Below are 12,773 nucleotides of genomic sequence, written 5' to 3'. Positions count from 1 at the left end.
CAGTTTTGTTTGCACCAAATAGCTAATAATGTACAAGTGTACGTGCTTATAATGTATAAGCTCTTTCATTTTAAACTGTGTGCAAAATAGATCAGGGTGTATTTGCTCATTTATTGTGTGGGAATGCAAAAGGAAAACCATGTCCTCCATGTCCCCTACAGGATAATGCAAAAGTAAAAAGTGCAGAAAGAAAAATATAAAACGTAGCAAAAACATTTGCAAAGAGCTTAAAATCTAAATATATAATTTTTAAATAAAAAAGACTTGGCACACTTTAGTGCATGTTTCTGTATTTTTATCTAAATCATATTGAAAGATTTTTTAAAATCTAGAAATACATAATACAAATACAAATACATAATGCATATTGTTTACAGTATTAGAGTTAGAGGTATTTTGCCTCAGTACAGCGTTTCTCCAGTTGATCATGACTCGGCCCGGTTCTGGTTCTGCTGGAGGTTTCTGCCTGTTAAAGGGGAGTTTTTCCTCTCCATTGTCGCTACATGTTCAGCATGAGGGATTGATGTAAAGTGAAGCACGTCCAGGAGGAGTGAAAGCTAAATGCTGGGTTTCCTCAGATAGAAACTTTTTAAGCTCATTTGAATAATTAATTGATAACTTGGTTTAATTGGAATGTATGAGATAGAAATGAAATTGTTTCTTTTGTAAACTGCCTTGAGATGACATTTGTTGTGAATTGGCACTTCATAAATAACCATAACTATGTAAAACATCTGTAATCTAAAGATTTGATAAAATGTTTAAATAGTGTGCAAAGTCTTTAGAGTTTGATAAAAAACACTATCAGCAGAGCAGCAGATAAAGAAAGATAAGACAATGTTCTGGACAGGGAAGAACCAGATTCTGTGAGGTCAAAGGTCTTCAGACATCAAGCTGCTGCTGGTCTGATGTCCTGTAAAAAACAGAAACTTTCAGTTAATTACTGACTAAATAATCAACCAGGAAGTCTGACAAACAGAAGCTAAACTCCAGTTTTCTGCTCCACTGTTCCAGAAACACTTTAATGATCTGAGTGGAGCCTCTGCTGAGGGACTCAAACCTCTAAACTACTATTTCACCTGAATGAGACCAAGATGGGGCATCAAACAGTAGAAATATAATATATTACTGTTCACTGAAGCTACTGTAATATTAGTAATGTTGTTATGGCAACATTAAACACTAAAATGATTCAGATTAAATTAATTTAATTATAAAATATAACGTATTTAAGTTTAAAAATGTTTTTTCCAGGTGTTAGAGGTAAACTAAGCTAAACCAGTCTGGTCTGAATCAACAAGTTCTTCCCCTAAAACTGATTGTATCAACTTTAGTCCAGGTGGGAGAAACAAACTCACACCAACAAACCGCTTTCTTCAGCCAATCCACTTTTAACCATGTCAGTCGATTCAGAACCGCTTTCTGGATCAGATGAGTTGGTGCTGGATCCATCAGCTGGAGTCTGAAGAACCAAAAGGTTCGGAGAAACAGAGATTAATGTCCAGCTGCTCCTTCACCTCATGTCACCGACCTCTCTGCAGAAGAGATCTGATATTAAGAAAAACTCTGAGACCAACTGAAACGCTCACCTTCTGGGATTTATGACGTTTCCACATGATGGACATGATGACGATGATGAAGGCCGTAAGTAAACACACCACCAAAATGATGTGACCTGAGTGGAAGAGGAAACAGTTTTATTGTCCAACAGCAGAATTTATGTTTGTCTCTTTAAGAAAGTAGAAAATTTAAGAGATTTTCTTTTAAACACAGAAGGAAAAAGAAACTTACCGTCACTGTTTGGTTCAGTGACTCCTGGAACAGAAGAGAAACATATTTTTTGTTAGTTGAAAAATGTATTTTCTGATTTTATCCAGAAATTATCTGGATTATTTGAATCAAACTTCAGCTCTTCCAGAATCTGATCAGAAAACATCTCAGAGATTCACCTGAAACACTTTAATAAAACCAGAGATGCTGCTCATGTCTCTGCTAAATATGAAATTATCAGCCTTCACAAGTAAAATGAGCAAATACTCACCAATGTGTTCTGGTTGAGGACAGTCTGGAACAGAAACACCAGGATTAGTTCAAACTGTTCAGTAAACCGTGGAGCAACAGGAGGCATCTGGGGTCAGGCTCTGGAGCGCCACCCATGTGTTCGAAAAGGCAACTGCATCTCTTAACAGCTCCTTAAACATATCAGAGCTCGGCCCAGTTCAACCAGAGGGCTGTTTCACTAAAGTAGGACTATGAAACCCAGGATAAGAGATAAAACCACATAGCACTATGATGTCATGATAACTAATTTTGCTGGACGATTAAATGTCCCAGAAATTATTGCGATAAATGATAACATTTTCATTTTGAGACTATTGTTAACTAATAGCATAAAATTGCATTGTTATGCAATTTTAATAGAAAGATCAATGAACTAATTTCTAAATAACATGTTAAACATACAAAATACATGAAACAAACCAGGAGTAAATGAATACAACAAGAAGAGCCATTTTCATGCTACTTTCTGGGTTTGAGTGTAAAATCTAGAAACTTGTTCAAATATAAAAATGTTTGTGGGTCTTCTTACTGGTCCTGTTGAAGCTGATTTCTCCATGTTGACCCTCGAATAGCAGCTCCTCTCCGCTTGTCAGGTTGCATAAAACCATAACAACACTTTCTGCTTGTTTGACACAAACAGAACATTTACGTTTTGACTCGTAAATGGATGAGAAGTCGCAGGAAGCCAACGCTGAACCATTTCGGTACCAGAAGTCTCCTTTGCTGGTATGCTTGTTGTACACCGTATTGATGAATTGAGCCTCTGACAAAGGGCAGCTGTAGCAGCTGTAGTTTGCCTGAACAACAAGAAACAACAGGCTTCATGTCAACATGCAGCAGAAAGTTAAAGACAAACAGAATTAAAGCTAAAAACTCCTTCAGCTCTGGGACAGGAAAGATGGCGAAAAAAACTCAATCAGTGGCGAAATGAAAGCAAACTGGAAACTGATTTTAAAAGACATGAATCAGACCTAAGATGTTAACTACACTTGACACCTCTTAAATTTAATGTTAATCTAAAATATTTTAATTAATCTGCTGGAAACATTAAATACAATTTAATAGCATTTTCATTCTGAATAAACAGGTATTAAAATTCTAGATCAGTGTGTGTTAAAATGTTAGCATTTAAGCCAAAACTGCAGTTTAGTTCATTTATGCACTGGGCCAGTGTTCTGACCATACCTCGTTAGATTTTCCTACCGTAGCAAGGATAGACAGCCAAGTCTGTCTGTCAGTGCTACACGTCCAAAACTGCTACCGTCATGTTTACAAACAGAAAACTACAGCAGGTTGCGTTAATGTTAAATATATTGGGTAACATTATTTGAGTGACGGGACTGAAGTGGAAGCTTAGGAGTTATGATTAGCTTAGCATTGGAACAATTTATATCCATGACGAAACCACAAGAAGATCACTTCCTTCATCTCCATGGAGAAATGCACAAACAGTTCAATCTGCAAGACAACTCTGCCGTAAGGCTGAACAGAAATGGCGTAAAACTCAACATCACGTTTATTATGAAATCTATAAAGAAAGACTACGTAACTATCACACAACACTAAAACATCCAAGAGAGGCTTTCTTTGCAGATGTCATAAACAAAAACACCAACAATGCTCGAGCTTTATTTGCTACTGTTGACAGGCTCACAAACCCTCCTATGACGTTACCACCTGAACTTCAATCTAATGCCGCCTGCAACAAGTTTTCTAGTTTCTTTTTAGAGAAAATTCAAAAGATCAGAGGATTAATCTGCACATCCACTCCAAAGACAGTACCAATGCTGTGCCCAAACAAAACAAATGCAGAAAAAATGACCCAATTTCAACTACTTAATTATAAAACCCTAGAGGAAATGATAAGTCAGTGAAGCTCCAGTTTCTGCTGTCTGGATGTCCGACCCACACATTTCTTTAAGAAAGTCCTGCCTGTCATTAATGATCTGATCCAAATAGTAACTCATTGTTCTCTTCAGGTGTTTTCCTCCAGGCTTTGAAAACAGCAGTTATCAAACCACTGAAAAAAAAATAGCAATCTAGACAAATCACTACTGCAGAATTACAGGCCGACCTCTGACCTCTGATTCATCAGCAAAATTATTGAAAAAGCTGTTTTTGAACAATTAAATAACTTCCTAACAATAACAAACTGCTTTGACTCCTTCCAGTCTGGTTTTTGTGCTCACCACAGCACGGAGACGGCCTAGTCAAAGTGTTCAATGACATCCATATAAATACAGACTGTGGGAGAACCACAGTGCTGGTTCTGGTTCTGTTGGACCTCAGTGTTGATCAGGACATTTTACTAAATCGACTGGAGAGTTGGGTCGGACTCTCCGGTCCAGAGCTCCACTGGTTTGAATCTTACATAAAGAACAGGGATTTCTTTGTTTCAATCGGAAACTTCTCATCAGAGAGGTCAAAGGTCACATGTGGGGTACCCCAARGTTCAATCCTAGGACCCCTTCTTTTCAATATTTATATKCTCCCACTGGCTCAGGTTATAACAGGACATAGGATTAGCTACCATAACTATGCAGATGATACACAGCTCTACATTACGATGTCACCAGGTGACCTTTTGACCCCATCCAATCACTGAATAGATGCTTAGAACAGATCAATGTGTGGATGTGCCAAAACTTTCTCCAGCTAAACAGAAACAAAACTGAAGTTATTATCTTTGGACCTAAAGATGAGCGAACCAGAATCAATGCACAGCTTCAGTCATTACAACTAAAAACCAGCGATCAGCACAAAACCTGGGAGTAGTGATGACCTCTGACCTGAACCTTCAGAGCCACATTAAAACAGTCACAAAGTCGGCCTTCTATCACCTGAAGAACATCTCTAGGATTAGAGGACTTATGTCTCAGCACGATCTAGAGAAACTCATCCTGCGTTTATCTTTAGCTGCATTTATTACTGCAACAGCGTCTTCACAGGTCTGACTAATAAATCAATCAAACAGCTGCAGCTGATCCAGAAGCTGCTGCTGCTGTTCTGACTAAAACCAGGAAGATGGAGACATAACACCAGAGTTAAAGTCCCTCCTCTGGCTCCCTGTAGCTCAGAGAATAGACTTTAAAATACTGATGTTAGTTTATAAATCACTGAACGGTTTAGCACCACAATACCTTAAAGACCTGCTGTTGTCGTATCAACCTTCTAGATCCCTCAGATCTCCTGGTTCTGCTCTGCATCCAGAACCAGAACCGAACGAGGAGAAGCAGCATTCAGCTTCTATACACTACAGATCTGGAACAAACTTCCAGAAAACTGTAAAACAGCTGAAACACTGAGAGCCTTTAAATCTCGACTAAAAACCCACCTGTTTAGTTTTATTTGAAACGTAATCATTTACGAATTTAATGATGGTACTTGACTTAATGTAACGTTTTGATTGTTGATTCTATATTGCATAACTTTGTGTTTATTAAAATGTAAAGCACTTTGAAATGCCTTGCTGCTGAAATGTGCTGTACAAATAAAACTTGATTGATTGATCTGAATATCCTACCGATTTAAAATGAAATGCTATGGATGTATGCACTAATCCAATCTTTTTATTAGAATATCCTACCTGTTAAAAATGTTTTAAATACAGAGGCGTTGGTAAGAATAAAACGGTATCAGACAAGGGAAACAGGTTTTTATTGGAATTAAATTAAACACAGACAAATACAGATCACCAGAACTCTTTTTTTTGCATATTAATCTATTGTATGACACTTTTTATCAAATGCAGCCACAATGTGTCCACCGAGCTGTGCAGGTCACTGTGCACCTGAAATGATGAGATATGATTCATATACACTAATATTGCACCGCTATTAAACTAAAAATATTTCAAAGTACAGGGACAGGGTTATAAAGCCAGGTATAAATAAAATAAATTAATTATAGCTTACCATAATTATCGACGAAATAAAACAGACGAAACAAAACTTCCACAGGTAGGAAGTACTGATAAGAAATCTGCCGAGTAACGTAGCATCGATGTGCGCATTACCACAAGGTAGGGCGGATTGATGGGTAGCACAGATAGTCAGAACACCGGCTCTAAATGCGATCAGCATTAAATCGTGTTTTCAGATCCACTGGCTGATGACTTTGTTAGGATTTAACAAATGTGCAAAAAAAACTGTTTCATTCTTTTTTTACTTTATTATTTTTAATATTCTATAGAGGTGTGTTCAAGTTCAAATTATGTCTTCCAGTAACATAAGTACTCAGTAATATTCTTACATTTCCTGTCACTGTAACATTGTTTAATATAACAACATGGTGGCCGCCTGAATGAAAAGTTTGGATTGGCATCAATTAACACTGATTTATAGACCTGCACAGTGAAAACCTGCAGGGAGGGAACTGGCCTGTAATGAGTCTGCATATACACTCAAACACAGTTACACCTCGGCCTGTACTACAGGCTGCGTGGTTCTGTAGGATCTGAAGGTGTGTGCTCACCTTGCTCTCCAGGTTCTGGGAGCTGCTGGTGACCAGGCTGAGGCCTGAAACCAGATCCAAAACCACAACTACAACCAGCAGACTGTAAAACTTTCTTTGGCACGTCATGTCTGATCTCTGCAAAACAAATAAAAATACAAAGTAAAGGTAAAACTTCAGCCATTCAGTTCATGTCAGTAACTCTTCTCCTTTTAGACAAGGACAGAAACACCTATATCTGATTTAGAGCTCATATATATTGTTAGGAAAATAAACTTAAATATGCTAGTTTTAGAACTTAACCACATGTACAATATTACATAAAATTAATAGCGTTTTAAAATAAGAAAATTTGGTTCCAAATTGCCTCCAAGGTCCAATCTGCGTTTCATTTGTAGGATGTTTATATTAAATATAACACAATAAGTTGAATTTAAAATAGTTTAGTTTTTCGCTTTCTATAATTTAAAACAAAGCTAGTTTCTCTGTGGACTGAGCAGGCATTCACAGGGAGTCGTGGCTGTTTGTGTGAGTTTAAAAATGACATTTTTGACCATCTTGATAAGATTTAAACAGCTGGTGTAAAACTGACTGCGACATAAGAGTATCTGTAAAACACATAATCTAATTTGTAATCTCTCTTAGTTATTAACAACATGTCTTGATTGAAATAGTTTAAATATAGTTTTTGGATTACTGTTTGGGTTACCTGTAGCTATAGCAGCTTGCCTGCTAAATCTTCTGATCGGCCCTTTATCTGTGTGGGAAACAATCAGGAGAAGTTCCAGCTTCACACTGATCTGTGAAAAGCCATAAAACATCCTGAGTTCAGGCCAGTGGAGGAGAAGCACTGCTTCCACTTTGTTTAGATAATGGTGACAACTGGTGTTTGATCTTGGAAACAAATTGCAGGGAGTTTCTAACTTTTAAGAGGATCCGAGACAGCTGCTGGTTGGATGAGCAAAGATACGCCTTATTTGAATAAATTAAAGACAAGAATAGCCTTTACTATAAAAATTTGTGCATGTGAGGAACAAACCAGATTTGTTGTTGCAACTCTCCAAAGACGTCTTTGCTTTTTGTTTGTTGTTTCCATCTTTTGACCTTTTCCCTCTCTCAGGTAAATTCATGTGTTGTTTGTGCTTTGAGTTTTGTGATGTGCTTTTGTGGTGATAGTATGCATCCGTCTTGAATAAATGCTGATTATTGTGACACTGATACCTCTGTGAGATCTCAGTTCTTTGCGCACAGCATTTTTTTGAATCCGGATAAATGAGACGATATAGCGAGTAAAAGACAGGAAACGGTGTGAAATCCACCGGTGGCATTAGCACCCAAACGGACAAGGAATATTTATAATTCATCTTCTCTTAACAATATCATAAACTCGCATTACACCAGCTGCAACATGAACTGTTGTGAAGCAGATCGCAAGACCGGGGTTCGGATTACTAAGGTGGTGATCACAGAATGTGCACTAATTTTCTTGTGGCCTTATTTGCTTTATGACCCTCAAGCAAATAACGAGACCAGGTTTTGATTTTCTGGTTCCTTAGTAGGCAGATTCAGATTCAGGGTGGTTTGGTGTGTGGTTCTACAAAGGAAGATGAACAATAACATTAAATTATAAAAATTACAATCCACATAAACACCAATAATCATTTTACAAGCTACAAACATATTATTCTCACATATCAGTCTTTTAAGCCTTACTACTAGGCCAAAGGCATTTATAACTTAACTATACTTTGTAAGTGAAATAAAACATTCTTCTCATTACTCCAGTCTTATCTTTCAGTCATTAATGAAGTTAAATAACGTAAAACATGCATGAATGAATGAAAATTAATAATAGAATTCATTATTTTAGAGTAGAACTTAGCTTAGCTTAGCCGTAGTTTATTCTGGGGTAAATTGAGCAATCAGAAAACGTCCAAAGCAATAAAATACACATAAATAGCCTTCAACTCACCAGCCTTATTGACTCACGATCCCATAAAAAACACAAAACTACCTACAAACACAACTGTTCAGCACTGCCTCCTGCTTTAGGGTTATTGTAAGTCTGAACACAATATTACTCACAAAACGGCCGCGCCACTTAGTGGCGAAGCTAAGAACTACACCCTGTCTGGTACAAACTCAATAATGTTTACTGAGTGGTTATTTACTAGTCACACACTAAAAGTAAAATATCATTCCTCCTTAGCTGCTGGTGCTTAGAATAGACTAAAAAGACTTAGGAGCAATAATATGTGAAATAATATCAAAAACATAATTTTATTTAATTTGTATAGTGAGAAATAAACATGACTGTGTCATATAATAATTTCAGATTAATTCATGATAATGCTGGTATGTAGATACCCCATAGCTCTAACATACAGGGAATAGCATCAATTTAGATTTAGTATATTATATTTTTTAAGCTGAATATTAATTGCAGTAAGTTTTATGTTTTCATCATATTTCATCATGTTTTGTTGCAAAAGCAAACAAATAAAATCTGAATGATGCCTAAGAATTGCAATTTCTATTGACCAGCTGCTCAGTGTTATTTCTCTATGTAGTCTGAAGCAGAGTAACTATGCAGAGAGAGGAAGCTCCAACCAGTCTGACTGACTGTTCTTTTTTAAATTCAAGTATAGGGGTAAAAATCACAATTTTTGTTCGAATACATAGAATTAAGGCTTTAAGAATCATGAAATTTTTTTTTATTATTATAAATTTGTAATCAGTGCATATTTAGAACTACAAATACACTTTCTAAAATAGTTTAGTAATGTCAATTTAAAACTATAAACAGGCCAAAACCTGAACCTAATATACATAAATCAGCTTTGAATGGTATTTTCTTTTCTGCCTGAGGCTCAGACTTCACAATACACACAGTCTCTAGAGTTGTTCGTTTTTAAATGTTGAATATATTTTCCGCAATGTACTGAGTGATATGTTTGTGTCTTTAAGCCCATCACTGCTAATTGTAATTCATTGTTGGATGTTTACTGTCACTTTGACTGGCGGAGGCTCTGCATTCAGGAAAGGAGGCGAGGTAACAGAATGCAGTCGAGATGGATTTATTTAAAAACTGCAGGTCACATTTGAACCAACATCCATTTTCCCAGTGAGACGAAGAAGCTGGCATTTATACCTGAGGCAAGTTCCAACACATACACCAAGTAAAGGGGTGATCGAAAAAGAACAAACAAGAAACAAACACTACTTACACAAACCTAACAAAACAATAAATGCTACCGACAAATATTTACATGCATGCAAATCATTAGAATTAAACTAATCTGAGGTCAATCAAAGAATAAATGTAACTAAATATATATAACTCCTCAGAGTATTACCCCTCTTAATTGTAATGGTGTGCTCCAGGAGCTGTTTAGCAGCACCTGCAGCACTTGTCTCCCTGCTGAGGCAAGTCCACTTCGCTGCAGCAAACAGGAAGGGGCGGGACGGACCACTGTCAGTCTCATACCTTATTTGGAAATGGGACCATTGCACTCCGGAAGTGAAGGGGGGCGCTATTTCCTAAATTATCCGCGGTCCCCCGTTTTTATTTTATTTTAAAATCTGTGATACATCTTCACCTTAAGGAAGGAGTTTCACTCTCAGCATGTATTTGAACTTCTCTCTTTTATTTACTTCAGTGCAGCTCACAGTTCTTAAATTACGTAGCTTTCGGTGAACTTCTAAATCTGCTCCTTAGTCGCATCTTTTCGGGGTTGCTACTGCCTCTAGTGGCGAGGGGGTGGTAACACAACTAATCTAATTACATTACTAAATCAGAATACCAAGTCTTTATTACTTGTTATTAATTCTGACATTATTGGAACAGTAAAAGATAAATTCCCTCACAAAAGAACATATCTTTTCATTTTCTAAAGGAAGTAGCGTTAATTAAATGAGAAACAAGACCTGAAAGTGATTAAAGTTTCACTTGATGGCCAACCTGTGGAAACTGTGGCAAATTTTAAATCAGCTCAACTTTGCTGAAAACACTGACTATATCTTTAAGAACTGTTCTCAAAGACTCTACCTTTTAAAAAGACCTTGGGGTTATCCAATTTGAGGTTGTTGAGTTAAAATGTTAAAACTTAAAATTTTAATTCAAGTTTTAGCTTTTCATCTCCTCAGCTGGTTTGGTCACATGAGCTGCAGACTAACAGACAATCTTTAAGAGTACTTTGTATGACAGGTAAAATAGTAGGTAAATAGTGGTGAAACCGAAAACAACTCTGTCTCAGCTGTTTGCTGAAAGAACATGAAAGATGGCAAGAAATATTCTAGCAGAGAGCATCCATCCTTGTTATTCATCAGTTTGACCCTCTGAGCTCATGAAGGCGTTACTGTGTTCCTCTGGCAACTAAGAACATCTATTAGACATCATTTATTGATGGTACAATAATTATTCTTAACCAAACTAAATAACATTTAGTTTGGTTAATGTTATTTAACCAAACTAAATGTTTGGTTAAACATTTAGCCAAATGTTTGGTTAAACATTTGGTTAACCAAACATTTGGTTAACACTTAACACTTAGCGTGCTAAGTGTTTTGCTCTATTCACAAATTGTTGATAATGTGATTCTATGAATATAATTTATTGTTTTAGAGTCTTATTTTTTCCTATATATAAGACTCTACCAACACACAGTCTCTCAGAATAATATACCTGGCACCATAAAAACAGGCGTATAAAAAATTTTAATTTTTGCTTATATCTGTTTAACAACCCTGGTTATAACAACCTGGGTTGTTATAATTATTCTTCTGTACCTAATTAATTTGTTTGTTATTGACTTTTGCTCAATTACATTTGCAAATGGTGTTTTTATTATAGTTTATCATGTTGTTTTTCATGTCTCCTTATTTCTTTTTGAGGGGTTTGATGGAGATATATAGATATTATTAATAAGGTATGAAAGTATTGTTTATGTCATTTAATTAGCTCTACAGCCTTAAGAAAATGAAAAAATATTGTGTTTTATAAGATAATTGATCTTTTACGGTGCCAGTAATGCCAGAATTAATAGTAAATATTAAAAACATGGTATTCTGATTTAGTAATGCTAATTATATTAGTTGTGTTACCACCCCCACGCCACTAGAGGCAGTAGCAGGCTTGAAAAGATGCGACTAAGAAGCAGATTTAGAAGTATAACGAAAGCTATGGAATTTGTTAAAAACTGTGAGCTGCGCTGAAGTAAATAAAAGAGATGAGTTCAAAAACACACTGAGAGTGAAACCCCTTCCTAAAGGTGAAGATATATCACAGATTTCAAAAGAAAATAAAATCTGGAGGCCACGGATAATATAGCAAATAGCGCCCCCTTCACATCCGGAGTGCAATGACCCCATTTCCAAATAAGGTATGAGACTGACGTTGGTCCGTCCCGCCACTTCCTGTTTGCTGCAGCGAGGTCCTTCTCTGCTTAGAAGACACACCCCGAATGGAAAGTACTCAATTAGCAAACTCAAATTAAACCAATCTAAATCAGAAACAAACTGACATTTTCCCCCACATTCTCCCTGAACAGGAAAGATGGCCAGTCTCCCTACCCAAAAAGAATGTTCAACTAAATGTCACAATGTAAAGTTCTGAAATAAAGAGCTGGAACAAAACACATTTGGTCTGTAAATAAACTAAACGTATCTCAATAATCATTTATTAGGGATGGAACCTATGGTCTCCATCACATTTACTATTATTACTAGTTACTTATTTTTACTTTTTGTTGTGTGCTACGCTGAGCCAGACAAGCCCCTGCTCCCCTCAAGGATAAATAAAGTATTATCTTATAAGGCAATTCAATTTCAATACTGTAAATTAGTTTGTAGTGGAAATAAGTTACAACAATAATTTGGCAAGCAAGTCTATAGTTAGCATATTGTAAGACTAAATTCATGCTAGCAATGGGTAAAATTTTTGGGGTTTGAAATTTTATCAAAGTGTGGTATCTGTTACAAACGATCTTTGTCATATTATGTTTTCAGAAACATGGCGGAGTGTGCGCTCTTGGCAATAAACTAGATATTTTGACGCAATAACAAAATGGGCTCTTTGCACCTCAGCTTCCGTGTTCGGGTTAAAGCGGCTCGGTTTTTTCCGGTCTATTACAAATGTCATTTTACAGTAGGTGTTTGCAGGATTTGCCAAAGCTAACAATTAACGATGTACATCGTATTTGTAAGGCTGGATCCAAAGCCCCATCAAGCAAATTGGAAAAAGGTTTTAAGATGTATGTCTC

At 36.4% G+C, this 12,773-nt stretch overlaps 1 protein-coding gene across 2 annotated transcripts in view; it reads right to left on the bottom strand.

Annotated features, from left to right (window-relative positions):
* Positions 1 to 666: 666 nt before the first annotated feature.
* LOC108166227 (uncharacterized) overlaps positions 667 to 12,773 on the bottom strand; it is a 19,122-nt gene continuing 7,015 nt past the window's right edge. Inside the window, exons 2-9 of one of the 2 annotated variants that reach the window (XM_017304340.1) lie at positions 7,223 to 7,313; positions 6,535 to 6,651; positions 2,591 to 2,858; positions 2,042 to 2,065; positions 1,792 to 1,815; positions 1,590 to 1,675; positions 1,359 to 1,462; positions 667 to 913 (exon numbers count right to left, since the gene is read on the bottom strand). In XM_017304340.1, coding sequence (XP_017159829.1) covers positions 883 to 913; positions 1,359 to 1,462; positions 1,590 to 1,675; positions 1,792 to 1,815; positions 2,042 to 2,065; positions 2,591 to 2,858; positions 6,535 to 6,642 — 645 coding nt within the window. In that variant the 5' untranslated portion in view covers positions 6,643 to 6,651; positions 7,223 to 7,313 and the 3' untranslated portion in view covers positions 667 to 882. The remainder of the gene's footprint in view (positions 914 to 1,358; positions 1,463 to 1,589; positions 1,676 to 1,791; positions 1,816 to 2,041; positions 2,066 to 2,590; positions 2,859 to 6,534; positions 6,652 to 7,222; positions 7,314 to 12,773) is intronic. The other variant, XM_017304339.1, reaches the window with a different exon arrangement.

The sequence above is a fragment of the Poecilia reticulata genome, linkage group LG4 (genome assembly GCF_000633615.1).
Source record: "Poecilia reticulata strain Guanapo linkage group LG4, Guppy_female_1.0+MT, whole genome shotgun sequence".
In the NCBI taxonomy this organism is placed as follows: Eukaryota; Metazoa; Chordata; class Actinopteri; order Cyprinodontiformes; family Poeciliidae; genus Poecilia; species Poecilia reticulata.
Note: the sequence above shows the minus strand (reverse complement) of the source record. Positions and strands in the feature narration are given on the sequence as shown.